This window comes from Cetorhinus maximus, unplaced genomic scaffold (genome assembly GCF_964194155.1).
Source record: "Cetorhinus maximus unplaced genomic scaffold, sCetMax3.hap1.1 HAP1_SCAFFOLD_2784, whole genome shotgun sequence".
Taxonomy (NCBI): Eukaryota; Metazoa; Chordata; class Chondrichthyes; order Lamniformes; family Cetorhinidae; genus Cetorhinus; species Cetorhinus maximus.
In genome coordinates, this window is record NW_027598715.1 from 1 (window position 1) to 24,753 (window position 24,753).

General features: G+C 56.6%; 1 protein-coding gene across 1 annotated transcript in view; it reads right to left on the reverse strand.

Annotated features, from left to right (window-relative positions):
- Positions 1–9,636: 9,636 nt before the first annotated feature.
- LOC144677633 (metabotropic glutamate receptor 6-like) overlaps positions 9,637–24,753 on the reverse strand; it is a gene marked incomplete at its 3' end in the record, with an annotated part of 28,169 nt that continues 13,052 nt past the window's right edge. Inside the window, exons 5-8 of the mRNA XM_078537671.1 lie at positions 20,678–20,818; positions 18,200–18,400; positions 13,357–13,496; positions 9,637–10,572 (exon numbers count right to left, since the gene is read on the reverse strand). Coding sequence (XP_078393797.1) covers positions 9,637–10,572; positions 13,357–13,496; positions 18,200–18,400; positions 20,678–20,818 — 1,418 coding nt within the window. The remainder of the gene's footprint in view (positions 10,573–13,356; positions 13,497–18,199; positions 18,401–20,677; positions 20,819–24,753) is intronic.

Below are 24,753 nucleotides of genomic sequence, written 5' to 3' on the forward strand. Positions count from 1 at the left end.
CTTATATAATTTTCTACTTGGCTTAAATTTAGAGTAAGGGTATTTTAACTAACGGCATGACAGGCAAGCTCAGTCCAGTGTGTTGCGCATCCTGCAGTACGTGGGAAGTCTTAGACGCTCCGGGCAGTCTGGATGACCGCATGTGCAGGAAGTGCCACCGGCTTCACCAGCTTGAGGAACGGGTTCCCGGGCTCGGGCGCCAGCTGGAGACACGGCGGAGCATCCGCGAGGCCGGGAGTTACGTGGATAGCAGATTTTTAGACATGGTCACTCCGCAGCTGAAGGGAGTGCGGCCCTAGAGAGAATGGGTGACCGCCTGTCAGGAGAAGGGAGGCAGGCAGGTGGTCAGGAAAGCCCCAGCGTGCATCTTACTCAAGAACAGCTTTTTTTTGTGTTGGGAAACGTTGAGAGGGACGGTTCCTCTGGGGAGGGCAACCAGAGCTGCACAAGGGGGGAGGTGAAAGAGAGGAAGAGCAATAGTGGTCGGAGACTCAATCGTGAGGGGTGCAGACAGGGGGCTTCTGCAGCCATGGATGTGACTCCAGGATGATGTGTTGCCTCCCTGGTACCAGGGTCAAGGATGTCACAGAACTGCTCCAGGGCATCCTGAAGGGGGGAGGGAAACAGTCAGAGGTCCTGATTCACATTGGTACTAAAGACATAGGTAGAAAGAGGGAGGAGGTCCTGCAACAAGAGCTAGGTAGCAGATTAAAAAGCAGGACCTCAAAGGTTGCAACCTCTGGATTACTCCCTGTGTCACGTGCCAGTGAGTGTAGGAATAGGAAGGAGACGATGAATGCGTGGCTGAAGAGATGGTGCAGGAGGGAGGGCTTTAGATTCCTGGATCACCGGGTCTGTTTCTGGGGGTGGTGGGACCTGTACAAGTCTGACGGGTTGTCCCTGAACCGGGATGGGGCTAACATCCTTGTTGGGGGTGGGTGGGGTGTTTGCTAGTGCTGTTGTTGGGGAGGTGGGGGGAGGTTAAACTAATTTGGCAGGGGGGTGGGATACAGAGTGGGGGTGATGTACAGGCAAAAATAGACGAAAAACCAAGTCAGTCTGGAAGGCAGAGTGGATATAGTCAAGTTAAGGCATGGCATGGCAAGGCTAGATGGCATTTATTTTAGTGCAAGGACTCCTGTGAGTAAGGCAGATGAGTTGAGGGTGTTGATTAACACATGGGGATATGATATCACTTCTATCACAGAGACATGGTTGAGGGATGGGCAGGACTGGCAGCTCAATATTCCAGGGTATAGAATCTTGAGGTGAGACGAGGAGGGGGGTTGGTGTAAAAGAGGAGGGGGTGTCGCAATATTGACCAAGGAGTCAATTACTGCAATAAGGAGGGATGACGTCTTAGAATGTTCCTCAACTGAGGCCACGTGGGTAGAATTTAGAAACGAAAAGGGGGCAGTCACATTTCTGGGAGTGTACTACAGGCCCCCAAACAGTCAGAGAGAGATAGAAGGGCAAATATGTAGGCAAATCTCAGAGAAGTGCAAAAATAATAGGGTAATAATAGTAGGGGTTTCATGATCCCCGATATTAACTGAGATAGACAAAGTGTGAAAGGCTAAGAGGGGGCGGAATTCTTAAAATGTATCTTTGTAAGCCGACACGTGGAAAGTCCTTCGAGGGCGCTGGACCTAGTATTAGGGAGCAAAGCCGAGCAAGTGGTAGAAGTGTTAGTGGGGGAGCATTTCAGCAATAGTGACCATAAATCAGTAAGATTTAAGGTGGTTATGGAAAAGGACAAAGATGGACTGGAAATAAAGGTCCGGAATTGGAGGGGGGGAGGGGGTGGAATGCCGATTTTAACATGTTAAGACAGGATCTGGCCAAAGTGTACTGGGAGCAGCTAGTTGTAGGAAAGTCTACAACAGACCAGCAAGAGTCATTCAGAAAGGAAATAGTGAGAGTTCAGGGCCAACGTGTTCCTGTAAAAGTGAAGGGTCAGACAAACAAGTCCAGGGAACCCTGAATGTCAAGGAATGTACAGGATTGGATAAGGGAAAAAATGGAAGGTTCCGGTAGATACCGAGGGCTGGAAACAGCAGAAGCCCTAGAGGAGTATAGAAAGTGCAGGGAGTTACTTAAAAAAAGTAATTAGGAGAGAGAAGAGGGGGTATGAAAAAGCACCAGTGGTAAAATAAAGGAAAATAACGGGGCAAGAGGATAACCAGGGAAAGAGTGGGGCCCATTAGAGACCAAAGTGCATGGACCTGGAGGATGCAGGTGAGGTTTTAAATGATTATTCTTCATCTGTGTTCACTATGGAGACGGACGATGTAGGTGTTGAAATCAGGGAGAGAGGGACTGTGATTCACTTGAACAAATTAGCATTGAGAGGGTGGAGGTATTGGCGGTTTTAGTGGGCTTAAACGTGGATAAACCCCCAGGCCCAGATGAGATGTATCCCAGGCTGCTGTGTGAGGCAAGGGAGGAGATTGCAGGGGGCTCCTGACAATCATTTTCAAACCCTCTGTGGCCACAGGAGAGGTGCCAGAGGACTGGAGGACAGGGAATGTGGTACCATTATTCAAGAAGGGTGGTAGGGATAAACCAGGGGACCATAGGCCAGTGAGCCTGACATCAGTGACAGGGAAACTTTTGGAAAAAATTCTGTGGGACGAGACTAATCTCCACTTGGAGAGGCAGGGATTAATCAGGGATAGTCAGCGTAGCTTTGTCAGGGGGAGACCATGTCTAACCAATTTGATTGAATTTTTCGAGGAGGTGACTAGGTGTGTAGATGAGGGTAGTGCAGTTGATGTAGTCTACATGGACTTCAGTAAGGCTTTTGACAAGGTGCGGCATGGGAGAATGTTCAAGAAGGTCAGAGCCCATGGAATCCAGGTCAATGTGGCAAATTGGATCCAAAATTGTCTTAGTGGCAGGAGGCAGAGGGTGATGGTCAAAGGCTGTTCTTGCCATTGGAAGCCTGTGACAAGTGGGGGTACCACAGGGATCGGTGCTGGGAGCCTTGCTGCTTGTAGTGTACGTTAATGGTTTAGACATGAATATAGGAGGTATGATCAGGAGATGACACGTCTATTGGTGGTGACGTAATTAGTGAGGAGGAAAGCCTTAGATCCCTGGACGACTTCGGTGGGCTGGTAAGACGGGCAGAGCGGTGGTCAATGGAACTTAATCCTGAGAAATGTGAGCTGATGCATTTTGGGAGGACGAACACGGCAAAGGAATACACAGTGAACAATAGGACCCTCGGAAGAACAGGGGATCAGAGGGACCTTGGTGTAGATGTCCATTGACTCCTGAAGGCAGCAGCGGAGGTAAATAAGGTGGTTAAGAAGGCTTATGGGATACTTGCCTTTATTAGCCGAGGCATAGAATATAAGAGCAGGGAGGTTATGTCGGAGCTGTATAAAACACTAGTTAGGCCACAGCTGGAGTACTGTGTGCAGTTCTGGCCGCCACACTATAGGAAGGAGGTGATTGCACTGGAGAGGGTGCAGAGGAGATTCACCAGGATGTTGCCTGGGCTGGAGATTTTCAGCTGTGAAGAGAGACTGGATAGACTAGGGTTGTTTTCCTTAGAGCAGAGGAGGCTGAGGGGGGACCTGATAGAGGTGTACAAAATTATGAGGGGCATAGATAGGGTGGATAGGAAGGAACTTTTCCCCTTAGCGGAGGGCTCAATAACCAGGGGGCACAGATTTAAGGTAAGGGGCAGGAGGTTCAGAGGGGATTTGAGGAAAAGTTTATTCACCCAGAGGGTGGGGGGAATCTGGAACACACTGCCCGAGGGGGTGGGAGAGACAGGAACCCTCATAACATTTCAGAAGTATTTAGATGAACACTTGAAACACCATCGCATACAGGGCTATGGGCCAAGTGCTGGGAAATGGGATTAGAATAGATGGGTGCTGGACGCCTGGCACGGACACGATGGGCCGAAGGGCCTCTTTCCATGTTGTAAAACTGTATGACTCTATGCCTTTATGAATCTACGCTGCTGTTGCCCAGCTCGACCTCAGCCACCACCCCCATATCCCCCAACACCTCCTCCCTGCACTCCTCCACTCTCTAAATTGTCAGACTGCTGATCTAACATCCAGCACTGGATGAGCAGAAATTCCCTCCAATTAAATATTGGGAAGACCGAAGCCATTGTTTTCCGTCTCCCCTCCAAATTCCATCCCCAGCGGCCGACGCCATCCCCCTCTCCCTGCCAACAGTCCGGGACTGAATCAGCCGCTTCTCCGCCTCTGTTGTCTCTGACCCTGAGACAGGTTTCCGACCTCATCTCCCACCGTCACTAACACCGACCATTTCCCCCTCTGTAACATCGCCCGCCTGGGCTCATCGGCTGCTGAAGCCCTCACCCACGCCTTCGCCCCCTCCAGACGCGACTATTCCAGCGCTCTCCGGGCTGCTCTCCCACACTCTATCCTATGGAAACTTCAGCTCATCTGAAACTCTGCTGTCCCCCTCCCTGTGTCCGAACTCGCACCGAGTCCCGTTCACCCATCACCCCCCGTGCTCGCTGACCCAGACTGGCTCCCGGTCCGGGAACACCTCCATTTTAACATTCTCATCCCTGTTTCCAAATCCCTCCATGGCCCTTGGCACCTCCCTATCTCTGTAACCCCCTCCAGCCCCTACAACCCTCCATTTCTCTGTAACCTCCTCCAGCCCCTACAACCCTCCCTATCTCTGTAACCTCCTCCAGCCCCTACAACCCTCCCAATTTCTGTAACCTCCTCCAGTCCCTACAACCCTCCCTATCTCTGTACCCTCCTCCAGTCCCTCCAACCCTCCCTATGTCTGTAACCTCCTCCAGTCCCTCCAACCCTCCCTATCTCTGTAACCTCCTCCAGTCCCTCTAACCCTCCCTATCTCTGTAACTTCCTCCAGCCCCTCCAACCCTCCCTATCTCTGTAACCCCCACCAGCCCCAACGACCCTCCTTATCTCTGTAACCTCCTCCAGCACTTACAACCCTCCCTATCCATGTAACACCCTCCAGTCCCTCCAACACTCCCTATTCCTGTAATCTCCTCCAGTCCCTACGACCCTCCCTATCTCTGTAACCTCCTCCAGCCCGTACAACCCTCCCTATCTCTGTAACCTCCTCCAGTCCCTACGACCCTCCCTATCTCTGTAACCTCCTCCAGCCCCTACAACCCTCCCTATCTCTGTAACCTCCTCCAGCCCCCTACACCCCTCCCTATCTCTGTAACCTCCTCCAGCCCCTACACTCCTCCCTATCTCTGTAACCTCCTACAGCCCTCCCTATCTCTGTCACCTCCTACAACCCTCCGAGATCTCTGCGCTCCTCCAATTCCGGCCTCTCGAGCATCCCCCGATTCCCATCGCTCCACCATTGGCGGCTGTGCCTTCAGCTGCCTGGGGAGGGCCCTGAGCTCTGGAATTCCCTCCCTCAACCTCTCCGACCCTTTCCGTCTCTCCCTCTGTCTCTCTCTCTCTGTCTCTCTCCCTCTGTCTCTCTCTCTCTCTCTGTCTCTCCCTCTCCTCCTTTAAGACGCTCCTAATAACCGACCTCTTTGACCGAGCACTTGGCAACATTTCTTCATATCTCCTGCTGTGATTTTAATGCCATTTTCCTGATTAGGTCTTTGAGTAATGCCTTGGGATATTTTTCAACTTGAAGTCCCTATTTGGGTGACAGCTGTTGTGGGCAGATGTCTGGAACTGGTTGAAAAGTAACGTGCAGGGAACGAAAGGCAGGATCAACGGAGTGGGGGCAGAGAGTAGAATATGGACAGCAAGCTGAGGGGTAATGGGAGAGGGAGAGGGGAGTGAGCTGAGGGGTAATGTGAGAGGGAGAGGGGAGTGAGCTGAGGGGTAATGTGAGAGGGAGAGGGGAGTGAGCTGAGGGATAGTGTGAGAGGGAGAGGGGGTGAGCTGAGGGGTAATGTGAGAGGGAGAGGGGGGTGAGCTGAGGGATAATGTGAGGGGGAGAGGGGAGTGAGCTGAGGGATAGTGTGAGAAGGAGAGGGAAGTGAGCTGAGGGATAATGTGAGAGGGAGAGGGGAGTGAGTTGAGGGATAATGTGAGAGGGAGAGGGGAGTGAGTTGAGGTTTTGATGTGAGAGGGAGAGGGGAGTGAGTTGAGGGTTTGATGTGAGAGGGAGAGGGGGGTGAGTTGAGGGTTTGATGTGAGAGGGAGAGGGGAGTGAGTTGAGGGTTTGATGTGAGAGGTGGGGGTAAGTTGGAAAGAAGTGGGAGAGCGTAGTGAGGAGAAAATGAGGAGGAAACTGAGGTAATGAGGAGGAAAATGACGCAAAAATGAGGGGAAAAATGAGAGGGAATTAGGGGAGGAAATGGAGGAGGAAAACGAGGAGGAAAACTGAGGAAGGAAATGAAGAGGAAATCAGGAGGAAAATGAGGAAGAAATGAGAACATGATCCAATGAGGAGGAAAATTGAGGACAAATGAGCTGGTGATGAGGAACATGAGGAGGAAAATGAGGAGGAAAGTGTGGAGGAAAATGAGGAGAAAATGAGGAGAAAATGAGGTTCAAAATGAGGTAGAAAACGAGGACAAAATGAGGAGGAGATGAGGAGGAAATTGAGGAGGAAACAGAGGAGAATGTGGCAGGAAACGAGGAGAAAATGAGGAGCAGATGAGGAGGAAAGTGAGGAGGAGAATGAGGAGAAGAATGAGGCGGGTAACAGGGTGGGCATTTGGTGACTTCAGGTAGGTGTAAGTGCGGGTGGGTGGGTGTAAGGGCGGGTGGGCGGGTGTAAGGGTGGGTGGGTGGGTGTAAGGGTGGGTGGGTGTAAGGGCGGGTGGGTGGGTGTAAGGGTGGGTGGGTGTAAGGGTGGGTGGGTGGGTGTAAGGGCGGGTGAGTAGGTGTAAGGGCGGGTGGGTGTAAGGGCGGGTGGGTGGGTGTAAGGGTGGGTGGGTGTAAGGGCGGGCAGGTGGGTGTAAGGGTGGGTGGGTGTAAGGGCGGGTGGGTGGGTGTAAGGGTGGGTGGGTGTAAGGGCGGGTGGGTGGGTGTAAGGGTGGGTGGGTGTAAGGGTGGGTGAGTGGGTGTAAGGGCGGGTGGGTGGGTGTAAGGACGGGTGGGTGGGTGTAAGGGTGGGTGGGTGTAAGGGCGGGTGGGTGGGTGTAAGGGCGGGTGGGTGGGTGTAAGGGTGGGTGGGTGTAAGGGCGGGTGGGTGGGTGTAAGGGCGGGTGGGCGGGTGTAAGGGTGGGTGGGTGTAAGGGTGGGTGGGTGGGTGTAAGGGCGGGTGGGTGGGTGTAATGGCGGGTGGGTGGGTGTAAGGGCGGGTGGGTGGGTGTAATGGCGGGTGGGCGGGTGTAAGGACGGGTGGGTGGGTGTAAGGGCAGGTGGGTGTAAGGGCGGGTGGGTAGGTGTAAGGGTGGGTGGGTGTAAGGGCGGGTGGGTGGGTGTAAGGGTGGGTGGGTGTAAGGGCGGGCGGGTGGGTGTAAGGTTGGGTGGGTGTAAGGGTGGGCGGGTGGGTGTAAGGGCGGGTGGGTGGGTGTAAGGGCGGGCGGGTGGAGTAAGGGTGGGTGGGTGTAAGGGTGGGTGGGTGGGTGTAAGGGTGGGTGGGTGTAAGGGCGGGCGGCTGGGTGTAAGGGTGGGTGGGTGTAAGGGCGGGCGGGTGGGTGTAAGGGCGGGTGGGTGTAAGGGTGGGTGGGTGGGTGTAAGGGCGGGCAGGTGGGTGTAAGTGTGGGTGGGTGTAAGGGCGGGCGGGTGGGTGTAAGGGCGGGTGGGTGGGTGTAAGGGCGGGCGGGTGGGTGTAAGGGTGGGTGGGTGTAAGGGTGGGTGGGTGGGTGTAAGGGCGGGCGGGTGGGTGTAAGGGTGGGTGGGTGTAAGGGTGGGCGGGTGGGTGTAAGGGTGGGTGGGTGTAAGGGCGGGTGGGTGGGTGTAAGGGCGGGTGGGTGTAAGGGTGGGTGGGTGGGTGTAAGGGTGGGTGGGTGTAAGGGCGGGCGGGTGGGTGTAAGGGTGGGTGGGTGTAAGGGCGGGTGGGTGGGTGTAAGGGCGGGTGGGTGGGTGTAAGGGTGGGTGGGTGTAAGGGCGGGTGGGTGGGTGTAAGGGTGGGTGGGTGTAAGGGTGGGTGGGTGGGTGTAAGGGCGGGTGGGCGGGTGTAAGGGCGGCTGGGTGTAAGGGTGGGTGGGTGGGTGTAAGGGCGGGTAGGTGGGTGTAAGGGCGGGTGGGTGTAAGGGCGGGTGGGTGGGTGTAAGGGTGGGTGGGTGTAAGGGCGGGCGGGTGGGTGTAAGGGTGGGTGGGTGTAAGGGCAGGTGGGTGGGTGTAAGGGCGGGTGGGTGGGTGTAAGGGTGGGTGGGTGTAAGGGCGGGTGGGTGGGTGTAAGGGTGGGTGGGTGTAAGGGTGGGTGGGTGGGTGTAAGGGTGGGTGGGTGTAAGGGTGGGTGGGTGGGTGTAAGGGCGGGTGGGTGGGTGTAATGGCGGGTGGGCGGGTGTAAGGACAGGTGGGTGGGTGTAAGGGTGGGTGGGTGTAAGGGCGGGTGGGTGGGTGTAAGGGCGGGTGGGTGGGTGTAAGGGTGGGTGGGTGTAAGGGCGGGCGGGTGTAAGGGTGGGTGGGTGGGTGTAAGGGCGGGTGGGTGGGTGTAAGGGTGGGTAGGTGTAAGGGCGGGTGGGTGGGTGTAAGGGTGGGTGGGTGTAAGGGCGGGTGGGTGGGTGTAAGGGTGGGTGGGTGTAAGGGCGGGTGGGTGGGTGTAAGGGTGGGTGGGTGTAAGGGTGGGTGGGTGGGTGTAAGGGTGGGTGGGTGTAAGGGCGGGTGGGTGGGTGTAAGGGTGGGTGGGTGTAAGGGTGGGTGGGTGGGTGTAAGGGTGGGGGGTGTAAGGGTGGGTGGGTGTAAGGGCGGGTGGGCGGGTGTAAGGGCGGGTGGGTGTAAGGGTGGGTGGGTGGGTGTAAGGGCGGGTGGGTGGGTGTAAGGGCGGGCGGGTGTAAGGGTGGGTGGGTGGGTGTAAGGGCGGGCGGGTGTAAGGGTGGGTGGGTGGGTGTAAGGGTGGGTGGGTGGGTGTAAGGGCGGGTGGGCGGCTGTAAGGGTGGGTGGGTGGGTGTAAGGGCGGGCAGGTGGTTGTAAGGGTGGGCGGGTGGGTGTAAGGGCGGGTGGGTGAGTGTAAGGGCGGGCGGGTGTAAGGGCGGGTGGGTGGGTGTAAGGGCGGGCGGGTATAAGGGTGGGTGGGTGGGTGTAAGGGTGGGTGGGTGGGTGTAAGGACGGGTGGGCGGGTGTAAGGGTGGGCGGGCGGGTGTAAGGGTGGGCAGGTGGGTGTAAGGGCGGGCGGGTGGGTGTAAGGGCGGGCGGGTGGGTGTAAGGGCGGGCGGGTGTAAGGGTGGGTGGGTGTAAGGGCGGGTGGGTGGGTGTAAGGGTGGGTGGGTGTAAGGGCGGGTGGGTGTAAGGGCGGGCGGGTGGGTGTAAGGGCGGGTGGGTGTAAGGGCGGGCGGGTGGGTGTAAGGGCGGGTGGGTGTAAGGGCGGGTGGGTGGGTGTAAGGGTGGGTGGGTGTAAGGGTGGGTGGGTGTAAGGGCGGGCGGGTGGGTGTAAGGGCGGGCGGGTGGGTGTAAAGGCGGGTGGGTGTAAGGGCAGGTGGGTTTAAGGGCGGGCGGGTGGGTGTAAGGGCGGGCGGGCGGGCGGGTGGGCGGGTAGACGGGTCAGGGCTGGCGACGGGCACCCCCTTACCTTCTCTGCCGACTGGGCGGTGCCGAAGAAGATGGGCACAAAGGCCAGCCAGATGATGCAGGTGGTGTACATGGTGAAGCCGATGGGCTTGGCCTCGTTGAAGGTCTCGGGGACGCCGCGGCTCTTGACGGCGTAGACGGTGCAGGTGACCATCAGGAGGATGCTGTAGCCCAGGCAGCAGATGAGGGAGAGGTCGGACATGTCACACTTCAGGATGCCGCGGGCCAGCTGCGGGTCGGGGGTGCGCTGCTCCTCGTAGTCGATGGTGGCGTGAGGGGGCTCGATGCCCAGCCAGACAAAGACCCCCAGCACCTGCAGGGAGATGAGGGCGAAGGTGATGGCCAGCTGGGAGGTGGGGCTGATGAAGGGGGGCGGCGTCACCGAGCGCTTGCCCCGCTCGAAGATACGGTAGATGCGGTTGGTCTTGGTCAGCAGGGCCGAGTAGGTGATGCTCATGCCCAAGCCCAGCAGGAGGCGCCGCAGGGCGCAGACGACGGCGCCCGGCTCGGCGATCATCAGGAAGGTGATGGCGTAGATGAGGAAGACGCCGGTCAGCAGCACGTAGCTCAGCTCCCGGCCCGATGCCCGCACGATGGGCGTCTCGTTGTGCCGCACGAAGACCACGACGGTGAAGCTGGTGGCCAGGATGCCCACCACCGCCAGGATGAGGGGCAGCACGGCCCAGGCCGAGTGCCACTCCAGCTTGACCACGGGCGTGGGCTGGCAGCCCGTCCGGTTGGGGCTGGGCCGCATGTCCAGCGGGCACAGCTGGCACTCGAACTCGCTCAGCTGGTAGCGGTAGCCGTCGCAGAGCTCACAGTGCCAGCAGCAGGGCACGCCCTTCACCATCTTCTTCCGCTCGCCGGGCGGGCAGGGAAAGCTGCAGACCGAGAGTGGCACCTCTGTGCCCCCGCCGCCCCACTGCATCTCATCCAGCTGAAAGAGAGGAGGTACAGCACAGGGTTAGATACAGAGTAAAGCTCCCTCTACACTGTCCCCATCAAACACTCCCAGGACAGGTACAGCACGGGGTTAGATACAGAGTAAAGCTCCCTCTACACCGTCCCCATCAAACACTCCCAGGACAGGTACAGCATGGGGTTAGATACAGAGTAAAGCTCCCTCTACACCGTCCCCATCAAACACTCCCAGGACAGGTACAGCATGGGGTTAGATACAGAGTAAAGCTCCCTCTACACTGTCCCCACCAAACACTCCCAGGACAGGTACAGCACGGGGTTAGATACAGAGTAAAGCTCCCTCTACACCGTCCCCATCAAACACTCCCAGGACAGGTTCAGCACGGGGTTAGATACAGAGTAAAGCTCCCTCTACACTGTCCCCATGAAACACTCCCAGGACAGGGACAGCACGGGGTTAGATACAGAGTAAAGCTCCCTCTACACCGTCCCCATCAAACACTCCCAGGACAGGTACAGCACGGGGTTAGATACAGAGTAAAGCTCCCTCTACACTGTCCCCATCAAACACTCCCAGGACAGGTACAGCATGGGGTTAGATACAGAGTAAAGCTCCCTCTACACTGTCCCCATCAAACACTCCCAGGACAGGTACAGCACGGGGTTAGATACAGAGTAAAGCCCTACATGTCCTGTGTGTCAATGCCACCTCTAAGTGACAGTAGATTAAGAGATTGCGCAGCTTGTCAACAAATGTCAGCCACATCAGCCATTCAAAGCCGTTTGGACATCAGTTTAATTGTTTGACCAAATCCCACTTAAATAAATTATTTCTAAGCACCTCTCATTTAGCACGGACGCGGGGAGAGGTTTAATCTAAAATTATTGCTTTTCTAAATCCTCCTCCTATTACATGAGAACTCGCCAAATCCTGATTTTGAATTAACCCCTGAGTTCTAAATTCAGGCAGGCTGCAGATTCCACAGGGCAACACTAGGCCGAGCGGCAACTGTAGCTGTTGAAAATCCTTCAATGTGTTTTGTTAACCCCTTGAGTGACACCATTGGAAGTGACACAGTGTTGGGAGGTTCTTCCCGGTCTCCCGGGCCAACGAATAAAGCAAAAAAGAAAGAAAAACGGAGAATTTTCCATCTCGTTCATGGATGGGGATGTCAAAATGGCCGCCATTTTGTACGTCAACTTCATAAGCCACCGGTTCACCGCTCAATAAGGCAGGAGAAAGTCTGCAAATTGCACGCCAAAGGTAAAATGGCCACATCAGGAGATAGTGGGGACCTGTGACCAAAAGCTCGGTCGAAGAGGTCGGTTTAAGGAGGAGAGAGGGAGAGAGAGAGAGAGAGAGGGAGGTGGAGGGGTTGAGGGAGGGAGTTCCAGAGCTCAGGGCCCCCACCCCCAGGCAGCTGAAGGCACGGCCGCCAATGGCGGAGCGATGGGAATCGGGGGATGCTCGAGAGGCCGGAATTGGAGGAGCGCAGAGATCTCAGAGGGTTGTAGGAGGTTACAGAGATAGGGAGGGTTGTAGGGGCTGGAGGAGGTTACAGAGATAGGGAGGGTTGTAGGGGCTGGAGGAGGTTACAGAGATAAGGAGGGTTGTAGGGGCTGGAGGAGGTTACAGAGATAGGGGGGGTTGTAGGGGCTGGAGGAGGTTACAGAGATAGGGAGGGGTGTAGGGGCTGGAGGAGGTTACAGAGATAGGGAGGGGTGTAGGGGCTGGAGGAGGTTACAGAGATAGGGAGGGTTGTAGTGGCTGGAGGAGGTTACAGAGATAGGGGGGGTTGTAGGGGCTGGAGGAGGTTACAGAGATAGGGAGGGGTGTAGGGGCTGGAGGAGGTTACAGAGATAGGGAGGGGTGTAGGGGCTGGAGGAGGTTACAGAGATAGGGAGGGGTGTAGGGGCTGGAGGAGGTTACAGAGATAGGGAGGGTTGTAGGGGCTGGAGGAGGTTACAGAGATAGGTAGGGGCTGGAGGAGGTTACAGAGATAAGGAGGGTTGTAGGGGCTGGAGGAGATTACAGAGATAGGGAGGGATATAGGGGCTGGAGGAGGTTACAGAGATAGGGAGGGTTGTAGGGGACTGGAGGAGGTTACAGAGATAGGGAGGGTTGTAGGGGCTGGAGGAGGTTACAGAGATAGGGAGGGATCTAGGGGCTGGAGGAGGTTACAGAGATAGGGACAGTTGTAGGGGCTGGAGGAGGGTACAGAGATAGGGAGGGTTGTAGGGGCTGGAGGAGGGTACAGAGATAGGGAGGGTTGTAGGGGCTGGAGGAGGTTACAGAGACAGGGAGGGTTGTAGGGGCTGGAGGAGGTTACAGAGACAGGGAGGGTTGTAGGGGCTGGAGGAGGTTACAGAGACACGGAGGGTGTAGGGGCTGGAGGAGGTTACAGAGATAGGGAGGGGTGTAGGGGCTGGAGGAGGTTACAGAGATAGGGAGGGTTGTAGGGGCTGGAGGAGGTTAGAGAGATAGGGAGGTTTGTAGGGGCTGAAGGTGAGTTTGGCTGCGGGCGCCCTGTGGGTCTGCACATTATCCTCATTGTCGGGCGGGTGAACGGGACAGGGAGGAGTTGGTATATCCCCAGTGAGGGAGCCTCTCTCTCTCACTGCCTCAGCTTTACCAGCCTGCTCCTGTCTCCACAGCTGAAGAGACTCCTATGGGCTGTAAGGAAAGATGGACTCAGGACCAATGAAGGAAACTGTTGCAATGTGGCCAACACGGCGCTCCCTCAGCACTGACCCTCCGACAGTGCGGCGCTCCCTCAGTGCTGACCCTGTGGTCACTCACATTCATTCGCAGGTTGTCCGTCCACTGCCCGATGACCTTATACCCCGGGGAGCTGGTGTTGGTGTGGTGGTACTGAAAGATGTGATACCGTCCTGGGGCATCGCCATTCTCGTTGAACATTACCGAGGTTCCGGCACTCCCTGGGCGGAGAAAGAGATGGTGAAGTCACAACAAAACCCCGACATCTCCTCAATCCCCAATCTCTGGGATGGCCCTGCGCTCAACAGCCAAGAGGTTTCATTGACGCCTACAAGATCGTGCGGCATCCTCCTGGATTCATTGGACAGCACAGCACGTTGGCCATTCAGCCCATCCTGTCTGTGTTGGCTCATGGGCAACTCGCATCATCTTTACTGCCCCCCCCACCGAACCCCGGTAAAATTTTGCCACCCAGTTCCCCTGTAATGGTCTCAATTTGAACTGCCCGTCACCCTCCAAGTCATTCGCCGACGCACAGGGGCAGCAGTGTGTGTGTACCATCGACAAGATGCACTGCAGCAACTCGCCAAGGCTCCTTCGACAGCGCCGCCCAAACCCACCACCTCTACCCACCTAGAAGGACAAGGGCAGCAGACACATGGGGAACACCCACCACCTGCAAGTTCCCCCTCCGAGCCACTCACCATCCCGACTTGGAGATATATCGGCCGTTCCTTCACTGTCGCCGGGTCAAAATCCTGGAACTCCCTCCCTAACAGCGCGGTGGGTGTACCTACACCACACGGGGACTGCAGCGGCTCAAGAAGGCGGCTCACCCACCCACCTTCTCCAGGGGGCAATTAGGGGCGGGCAATAAATGCTGGGCCCGGCCCACATCCCGTGAACAAAGGAAAAGCCATGACAGGAAGCCCTTTCCGTTTTCGTGCTCGGGATGGGGGTTGTTGGCCGGGCCCAGCGTTTATTGCCCATCCCTAATTGCCCCCTTGAACCGGGTGGCTTGTTAGGCCGTTTCAGAGTCAGCTCCATTGCTGTGGGGTCTGGAGTCACATGTAGGCCAGACCGGGTAAGGACAGCACATTTCCTTACCTGAAGGGCATTAGTGAACCAGATGGGGTTTTTTTTTTAAACAACAATCGGCTCATCAGACTCTTAACTTTTCTCAAGCCTTCAATTTAAATGCTCCCTCGTGGGATTTGGACTGGGCTCCTAGAACAGAGTTCCGGGGATCTAGACGTCTAGTCCAGTGACAGTGACATCGACACCACCGCCTCCCTCCTAGCCCAGCCCTTCATGTTTTACAATATCCCCATCAAATCTCGTCTTCGTAAGGACGTAACATAAGAGCTAGGGGCAAGAGTGGGCCATTCAGCCCCTCGAGCCTGCCCCGCCATTCGATACCATCGTGGCTGATCTCATTTCGGCCTCAACTCCAATTTCCCGCCCTCTCCCCCTAACCTTTCAACCCCGTTACTGATTAAAAATCTGTCTATCTCCTCCCTCAACTTATTCAGTGTCCCGGCATCCCCTGCGCTCTGAGGTAGCGAATTCCACAGATTTGAGCAAAATAATTCCTCCTCATCTCTGATTTAAATCGACCACCCCTCAGCCTGAAACTATGGCCTCTCGTTCTAGGATGCCCCACAAGGGGAAACACCCGCTCTACGTCTACTTTGTCTGTCCGCTTTAGCATCTTATATACCTCAATTAGATCCCCTCTCATCCTTCTAAACTGGAGCGAGTATTGGCCTAAACTGCTCAATCTCTCCTCATAAGACAAGCCCCACATCTCTGGAATCAATCTAGTGAACCTCCTCTGAACTGTCTCCAATGCAACTACATCCTTTCTCAAGTAAGGGGACCAAAACTGTGCACATACTCCAGGTGTGGTCTCACCGACGCCTTGTACAGTTGCAACAACACTTCCCTATTTTTATACTCTATTCCTTTAGCAATAAATGCCAAAATACCATTTGCCTTCCTCAATACCTGCTGTCGTCTTCATGTTGAGGCTTTGTTGGTGCAAATAGCGAGAGGTGATCTCATTGAGATGCACAAGATCCCGAAGGGGTTTGACAGAGTGGGGGCTGAAAGATTGCTTCTGCTCGGTGGGGTAACCTGAAACACCGGGAGAGGGGAGGGGAGTCTCAGGGTAAGGGTGTCGGACTGAGCTGAGGAGAACCGAAGGGTTGTGAACCTTTGGGATTCTCCCCCACCCGCCACCCCCTCCCTCTCCCCCACAGAGGGTTGTGGACGCTCCATGGTTGAATACGTTTAATGGACGGAGTTTTGGTCTCTCGGAGAATCGAGGGGATGTAGGGGGCAGCGGGGGGTGGGGGGGAGAGTGGGAGTTGAACCCCAAGATCAGCCGATGGGCCCGATGAGGCCAGAGGGCCTCCTCCTCTCCTACCCCTTACATTCCCACTGGCAGGGGAGGGGGAGGTTGGTAACCCGAGCGGGTTCACGGTCAAAGATGAGGAACTGGGTGAACACTTGAAGGGGGAAGAAGGGGAGCGGGCGGGAGGGGGGTGGGGTGGAGAAGGTGCGGGAGCTAATCGGACAGCCCCTTCCAAGAGCCGGCACAGGCCCGATGGGTCGAATGGCCGCCCACCCCCACCGGGGTCCGCTTCCCATCGGCACACGGGGGGCCCGGACGGGCCTAGTTTGCTCCCTGAGGCCTGACTCTAGGGTAGACGGCACCGACTGGGATGGAGGGCGCCAATCTCCCGCCCGCCCAAAGAGCCTGGAGGCCCCGGCCCAAAATGGCCGCTCGCGACGGGAGGACTCAGCCCTCGAGCGCAAGGCCCGGTTTCCGTAGCAACCGCCAGAGGCTGAAAAATTAAAGTGGGGCCCAGCACGCGTTGCCGGCCCTGCCTCCGGTGGGATTTGAGCACCTCCGTTTGAGCGGCACTAGTTTTGATCGCTCCGTGCAAACAGACGTTCAGAAACCTTGGTCTAACACTGTGCCATCCCAGGCTCATTACCCAGCCTGCCCTGCTGCGGCAAGCCCGTAGCTGAGGCTTTTATTAGTCAACTAGGCCACACTCATCAAATCTCCAACTGATTACGGTCGCTCGCTCAAACACAATTTAAAAAATAATTGAATGCCCAAGGCTAAAACCATTCACCCACTCCCTGGGCGCTTAACTCCAGCTGAATGCCAACTGCTTTGACCGTCCTTGCTCCCATTTTCCATCTGTTCCCTCCTCCCCATCCTCCCTCAACTTCAGTTCATCACAAAACTGCGGCTGCCCCTCCGACCCTCCCTATCTCTGTAATCTCCTCCAGCCCCTACACCCCTCCCTATCTCTGTAACCTCCTCCAGCCTCTACAACCCTCCCTATCTCTGTAACCTCCTCCAGCCCCGACAACCCTCCCTATCTCTGTAACCTCCTCCAGCCCCTACACCCCTCCCTATCTCTGTAACCTCCTCCAGCCTCTACACCCCTCCCTATCTCTGTAAATTCCTCCAGCCCCTACAACCCTCCCTATCTCTGTAACCTCCTCCAGTCCCTACAACCCTCCCTATCTCTGTAACCTCCTCCAGCCCCTACACCCCTCCCTATCTCTGTAACCTCCTCCAGCCCCTACACCCCTCCCTATCTCTGTAACCTCCTCCAGCCCCTACAACCCTCCCTATCTCTGTAACCTCCTCCAGCCCCTACACCCCTCCCTATCTCTGTAACCTCCTCCAGCCTCTACACCCCTCCCTATCTCTGTAAACTCCTCCAGCCCCTACAACCCTCCCTATCTCTGTAACCTCCTCCAGTCCCTACAACCCTCCCTATCTCTGTAACCTCCACCAGCCCCTACACCCCTCCCTATCTCAGTAACCTCCTCCAGCCCCTACAACCCTCCCTATCTCTGTAACCACCTCCAGCCCCTACAACCTGCCCTATCTCTGTACCCTCCTCCAGCCTCTACAACCTTCCCTATCTCTGTAACCTCTTCCAGCCCCTACACCCCTCCCTATCTCTGTAACCTTCTGTAGCCCCTACAACCCTCCCTATCTCTGTAAAATCCTCCAGCCCCTACACCCCTCCCTATCTCTGTAACCTTCTGCAGCCCCTACAACCCTCCCTATCTCTGTAACCTCCTCCAGTCCCTACAACCCTCCCTATCTCTGTAACCTCAACCAGCCCCTACAACCCTTCCTATCTCTGTAACCTCCTCCAGCCCCTATAACCCACCCTATCTCTGTAACCTCCTCCAGCCCCTACAACCCTCCCTATCTCTGTAACCTCCTCCAGCCTCTACAACCCTCCCTATCTCTGTAACCTCCTCCAGCCCCTACAACCCTCCCTATCTCTGTCACCTCCTCCAGGCCCTACAACCCTCCCTATCTCTGTAACCTCCCCCAACCCCCTACAACCCTCCCTATCTCTGTAACCCCCTCCAGCCCCTACAACCCTCCCTATCTCTGTAACCTCCTATAACCCTCCGAGATCTCTGCGCTCCTCCAATCCCGGCCTCTCGAGCATCCCCCGATTCCCATCGCTCCGCCATTGGCGGCCGTGCCTTCAGCTGCCTAGGGGGCCCTGAGCTCTGGAATTCCCCCAACAATTCTGGATGCTGCCTCTTGTCCACCCCTCCCAGCACCCCCCAACACCAGACCCTTCCCTTCACCCAGCCAATGCTGGCCATTTGTCTTAGGTGGGCTAATCGACTAAGTGGTGCATCGCAACACCCCCCTTGATGAATAGGAGCAGAGATTCTGGCTGGTACCCAACCCTCCCCCCCACTCTCCTTTGCTCCCAGGCTGCGGGAGTGGGGTGGCGATGGGGCTTAATTTGAATCCAAAGGGCAGAGGTGAAAGGTCAAGGTTGAATCTAATGCGGTCAACACTGGGACATTATAGGGCTAATGTCTCCCTGCAAGACTACCCGATTCCCGACCCTGAACTCACCATTGAAGGTGACGCTCCTGATGTATTGGAGAAGGGTCTTTCCATCGATGGTATCCATCTTGGGACAGATGCCAATGGTGCCAACGCAGAGGTACTTGTGCATGTCATGTAGGGCATGGGCCATAGCATATACAGCGTCAATCACAAATTGGACCTTCCCCTCCTGCTCATAATGTGAATCACGGCCAATTCTCTCCTGGCCTGGAGACAGAAAGGGAGAGAGGAGAGATGGAAAGAGGCAGCGAGAGAGAGAGAGAGAGAGGGGAAGAGAGAGGTAGGAAGGGGGAGGGAGGGAGCGAGGTAAGAGAGAGAGGAGAGGAGAGGGAGGGAGCAAGAGAGGCGAGAGAGAGACACGAGATGGGGGGAGTGCGGAGGAGAGAGGAGGGAGAATGGGAAGCGGGAGGGAGAGAGCGATAGGAGAGAGAAGGGAGAGGGGGAGAGAGAGAGAGGAGAGGGAGGGAGAGAGAGGAGGAAGAAAAGAGAGGGAGGGACTGAGAGAGGAGAGGAGCGGGAAAGAGAGAGGTGAAATGGGTGAGTGTGGAGGAGAGAGAGAGAGAGAGGGGAGAATGGGAAACGGGAGGGAGAGAGCAAGATAGAGAAAAGGGAGAGGGAGAGAGAGGAGAGGGAGGGAGAGAGAGTGATGAGATAGTGGGAGAGCGGAGGAGAGAGAGCGGGAGAGGGGCGGAGGCAGGGAGAGAGGGAAGAAGGGAGAGGAGAGGGAGGGAGAGGGGAGGAGAGGGAGGGAGAGAGGGAGGAAGCAAGAGAGAGAAGAGGTGGACGGAGGGTGGAGGAGAGAACGGGGGTGAGGGTGGGGGGAGAGAGAGGAGAGCAGAGGAGAGGAACACAACAGAGGGAGAGAGAAGATGGATGGAGTGTGGAGAATAGAATGAGAGAGGGGAAGGGTAGGAGAGAGGGAGGAAGAGAGAGAGAGAGAAAACAGAGAGGGGAGGGAGAGAGGGAGAGGGAGGGGGCGAGGAAGGGAGGAAGAGGGAGGGAGAGAGAGAGGGGAGGAGGGGAAAGGGGTGAGGGGGAAACAGGAGGGAGAGGGGGAGAGAATGGGTCAGAGGGGGAAAGAGAAATAGGGAGAGAGGAAGGGGAGAAAGAGAGAGAAAGAGAGAGAAGGAAGAGGGGGTTCAACCAAGAGAGAGGGAGGGAGAGGAGAGAGATGGAGGGAGGGAGAGGATTGGAGCGGGAGGAGAGAGAGGCAGGAGAGGGAGGTAAGGGAAGAGGGAGGGAGAGAGAGAGAGAGGAAGATGGGAGAGTAAGGGAGGGAGGCAGGGCGAGGGAGGGAAAGAGGGGAGAGAACAGAGAGGGAGACAGAGAAGGGCAAAGGAGGGGAGAGAGAGGGGCAGAAGGGAAAGAGAAATATGGAGAGAGAGAGGGAGAGAGAGGGAGGGGAGGGAGCACAGGAACAAGCAAGTGAGAGAGAGGGGGTGAATGGGGTGGGCGGGGAGAAGGGAGGAGAGAGAAGGAAATAGGGGAGAAAGAGAGGAAACAGGGAGAGGGGGAGAAAGGCAGAAGAGAGAGAAAGAGGTAGGCAGAGAGGGATAAAGATAGAGTGTGGAGGGAGCATGAGAGCAAGAGAGAGTTAGAGGGAGAGGGGAGGAAAGAGAGGACAGAGAGAGAGAGAGGGAGAGGGGCAGAGTATAGGAAGAGAAAGAGAGAGAAGGAATCTACATGGTTACAGTAACTAGGAAAGGATTTTGACTTTTCCATGACAATGTGAGAGTCGCAGTTATCCCAATCCCTCACAGAGTCTCCCGCAATATCCCAGGAAACTGCGACTCAATCCGTATCCCAGGAAACTACAGCAACACAAGGGCCGCAGCAACACAAGGGCAGCAGCAACACAAGGGCAGCAGCGACACAAGGGCAGCAGCGACACAAGGGCAGCAGCAACATAAGGGCCGCAGCAACACAAGGGCCGCAGCAACACAAGGGCCGCAGCAACACAAGGGCCGCAGCAACACAAGGGCCGCAGCGACACAAGGGCCGCAGCGACACAAGGGCCGCAGCGACACAAGGGCCGCAGCGACACAAGAGCCGCAGCGACACATGGGCAGCAGCGACACAAGGGCAGCTGCGACACAAGGGCAGCTGCGACACAAGGGCAGCAGCGACACAAGGGCAGCTGCGACACAAGGGCAGCAGCAACAAAAGGTCACAACGACACAAGGGCAGAAGCAATACGAGGGCCGCAGCAACACGAGGGCCACAGCAACACGAGGGCCGCAGCAACACGAGGGCCGCAGCAACACGAGGGCCGCAGCAACACAAGGGCCGCAGCTTGCCCTTTCTTTTCAACCGTACTTCGTGAGCGTGTGACGACGCCTCGTTTGGGAAGCGTCGGGGTGAAGGCCTCCCATGGCCTGACTACCCCCCTCCCCCCGCCCCCGGCCACATGACCGGGCGACGCCTCCCCTGGCCGCTAAGCTGCCAGGCGCGGAGCTGGTGTGGGGTGGGCGCGGCCGCACCTACCTGTGCATTTCTTGACGGTGTGGCCGTGCTGACCTCGAGGCAGGGTCAGCTTGCACGTGAAGTCGTCCTCCCAGAACTCGGCAAACCAGATGTTGCGGCGGTTATTTTGGAGGGTGCGGCTGGTGAAGTACTGGTCGAAACCTGGGAGCCAAGAAGAGGGGGCGAGAGGTGAGGCCAAGGCTGCACTCCCTCCGCGTGTCGAACGTGACCTCCCCATATGTCTGGAGGTGTTGGTCTAACAGGCTGTCAGGTTGAGGGTTGTTTATCAATCTGTATCTATTAACACGCCCCGTCTCTCCTTATCTCTCCATCTGTCTCTCTCTCTCTCTATCTATCTATCTATACGTTCCTCCATCTGTCTCTCTCTGTTCCCCCATCTGTCCCTTCTTCAATCGCGTCCCTTGCCAACAGGCTCTCTCTCCCCCGTCTCTACATTTTTTTCACTTGCAGGATGATTTAAACTTGTACCCTCGCCTGCCTTCACCCCCGTCTCAGCTCTTTGGCTGCGGAAGCCCTCACCCACGTTTTCGATCCCCCCCCAGACGCGACCATTCCAGCGCTCTCCGGGCTGCTCTCCCACCTTCTACCCTCCGCAAACTTCAGCTCATTCAAAACTCTGCTGAGACCCCTCACCCAACACCTCCCACCGTGTCCAAACTCGCACCGGGTCCCGTTCACCCGTCACCCTGGCTGTGAGCGCTGCCTACACCGGTCCTCGGTCCGGCAAGGTCTTGGGTTTAAAAATTCGCACCTTTGTCTTCAAACTCCCTCCATGGCCTCACACCCTACCTATCGATGTACACTCCTCCAGCCCCTACAACCCTCCCTATCTCTGTAACCTCCTCCAGCCCCTACAACCCTCCCTATCTCTGTAACCTCCTCCAGCCCCTACAACCCTCCCTATCTCTGTAACCTCCTCCAGCCCCTACAACCCTCCCTATCTCTGTAACCTCCTCCAGCCCCTACAACCCACCCTATCTCTGTAACCTCCTCCAGCCCCTACACCCCTCCCTATCTCTGTAACCTCCTCCAGCCCCTACACCCCTCCCTATCTCTGTAACCTCCTCCAGCCCCTACACCCCTCCCTATCTCTGTAACCTCCTCCAGCCCCTACAACCCTCCCTATCTCTGTAACCTCCTCCAGCCCCTACAACCCTCCCTATCTCTGTAACCTCCTCCAGCCCCTACACCCCTCCCTATCTCTGTAACCTCCTCCAGCCCCTACAACCCTCCCTATCTCTGTAACCCCCTCCAGCCCCTACAACCCTCCCTATCTCTGTAACCTCCTCCAGTCCCTACAACCCTCCCTATCTCTGTAACCTCCTCCAGCCCCTACAACCCTCCCTATCTCTGTAACCTCCTCCAGTCCCTACAACCCTCCCTATCTCTGTAACCCCCTCCAGCCCCTACAACCCTCCCTATCTCTGTAACCTCCTCCAGCCCCTACAACCCTCCCTATCTCTGTAACCTCCTCCAGCCCCTACAACCCTCCCTATCTCTGTAACCCCCTCCAGCCCCTACAACCCTCCCTATCTCTGTAACCTCCTCCAGTCCCTACAACCCTCCCTATCTCTGTAACCTCCTCCAGCCCCTACAACCCTCCCTATCTCTGTAACCTCCTCCAGCCCCTACAACCCTCCCTATCTCTGTAACATCAACCAGCCGCCTACAACCCTCCCTATCTCTGTAACCTCCTCCAGCCCCTACAACCCTCCCTATCTATGTAACCTCCTCCAGCCCCTACACCCCTCCCTATCTCTGTAACCTCCTCCAGCCCCTACAACCCTCCCTATCTCTGTAACATCAGCCAGCCGCCTACAACCCTCCCTATCTCTGTAACCTCCTCCAGCCCCTACAACTCTCCCTATCTCTGTAACCTCCTCCAGTCCCCTACAACCCTCCCTATCTCTGTAACCTCCTGCAACCCCTACACCTCTCCATATCTCTGTAACCTCCTCCAGCCCCTACAACCCTCCCTATCTCTGTAACCTCCTCCAGCCCCAACAACCCTCCCTATCTCTGTAACCTCCTCCAGTCCCCTACAACCCTCCCTATCTCTGTAACCTCCTCCAGCCCCTACACCTCTCCATATCTCTGTAACCTCCTCCAACCCCTACACCCCTCCCTATCTCTGTAACCTCCTCCAGCCCCTACAACCCTCCCTATCTCTGTAACCTCTTCCAGCCCCTACACCCCTCCCTATCTATGTAACCTCCTCCAGCCCCTACACCCCTCCCTATCTCTGTAACCTCCTCCAGCCCCTACAACCCTCCCTATCTCTGTAACATCAGCCAGCCGCCTACAACCCTCCCTATCTCTGTAACCTCCTCCAGCCCCTACAACTCTCCCTATCTCTGTAACCTCCTCCAGTCCCCTACAACCCTCCCTATCTCTGTAACCTCCTGCAACCCCTACACCTCTCCATATCTCTGTAACCTCCTCCAGCCCCTACAACCCTCCCTATCTCTGTAACCTCCTCCAGCCCCAACAACCCTCCCTATCTCTGTAACCTCCTCCAGTCCCCTACAACCCTCCCTATCTCTGTAACCTCCTCCAGCCCCTACACCCCTCCCTATCTCTGTAACCTCCTCCAGCCCCTACACCCCTCCCTATCTCTGTAACCTCCTCCAGCCCCTACACCCCTCCCTATCTCTGTAACCTCCTCCAGCCCCTACAACCCTCCCTATCTCTGTAACCTCCTCCAGCCCCTACACCCCTCCCTATCTCTGTAACCTCCTCCAGCCCCTACAACCCTCCCTATCTCTGTAACCTCCTCCAGCCCCTACAACCCTCCCTATCTCTGTAACCTCCTCCAGCCCCTACACCCCTCCCTATCTCTGTAACCTCCTCCAGCTCCTACAACCCTCCCTATCTCTGTAACCTCCTCCAGCCCCTACACCTCTCCATATCTCTGTAACCTCCTCCAGCCCCTACAACCCTCCCTATCTCTGTAACCTCCTCCAGCCCCAACAACCCTCCCTATCTCTGTAACCTCCTCCAGTCCCCTACACCCCTCCCTATCTCTGTAACCTCCTCCAGCCCCTACAACCCTCCCTATCTCTGTAACCTCCTCCAGCCCCTACAACCCACCCTATCTCTGTAACCTCCTCCAGCCCCTACAACCCACCCTATCTCTGTAACCTCCTCCAGCCCCTACACCCCTCCCTATCTCTGTAACCTCCTCCAGCCCCTACAACCCTCCCTATCTCTGTAACCCCCTCCAGCCCCTACAACCCTCCCTATCTCTGTAACCTCCTCCAGTCCCTACAACCCTCCCTATCTCTGTAACCTCCTCCAGCCCCTACAACCCTCCCTATCTCTGTAACCTCCTCCAGCCCCTACAACCCTCCCTATCTCTGTAACATCAACCAGCCGCCTACAACCCTCCCTATCTCTGTAACCTCCTCCAGCCCCTACAACCCTCCCTATCTATGTAACCTCCTCCAGCCCCTACACCCCTCCCTATCTCTGTAACCTCCTCCAGCCCCTACAACCCTCCCTATCTCTGTAACATCAGCCAGCCGCCTACAACCCTCCCTATCTCTGTAACCTCCTCCAGCCCCTACAACTCTCCCTATCTCTGTAACCTCCTCCAGTCCCCTACAACCCTCCCTATCTCTGTAACCTCCTGCAACCCCTACACCTCTCCATATCTCTGTAACCTCCTCCAGCCCCTACAACCCTCCCTATCTCTGTAACCTCCTCCAGCCCCAACAACCCTCCCTATCTCTGTAACCTCCTCCAGTCCCCTACAACCCTCCCTATCTCTGTAACCTCCTCCAGCCCCTACACCTCTCCATATCTCTGTAACCTCCTCCAACCCCTTCACCCCTCCCTATCTCTGTAACCTCCTCCAGCCCCTACAACCCTCCCTATCTCTGTAACCTCCTCCAGCCCCTACAACCCTCCCTATCTCTGTAACCTCCTCCAGCCCCTACACCCCTCCCTATCTCTGTAACCTCCTCCAGCTCCTACAACCCTCCCTATCTCTGTAACCTCCTCCAGCCCCTACACCTCTCCATATCTCTGTAACCTCCTCCAACCCCTACACCCCTCCCTATCTCTGTAACCTCCTC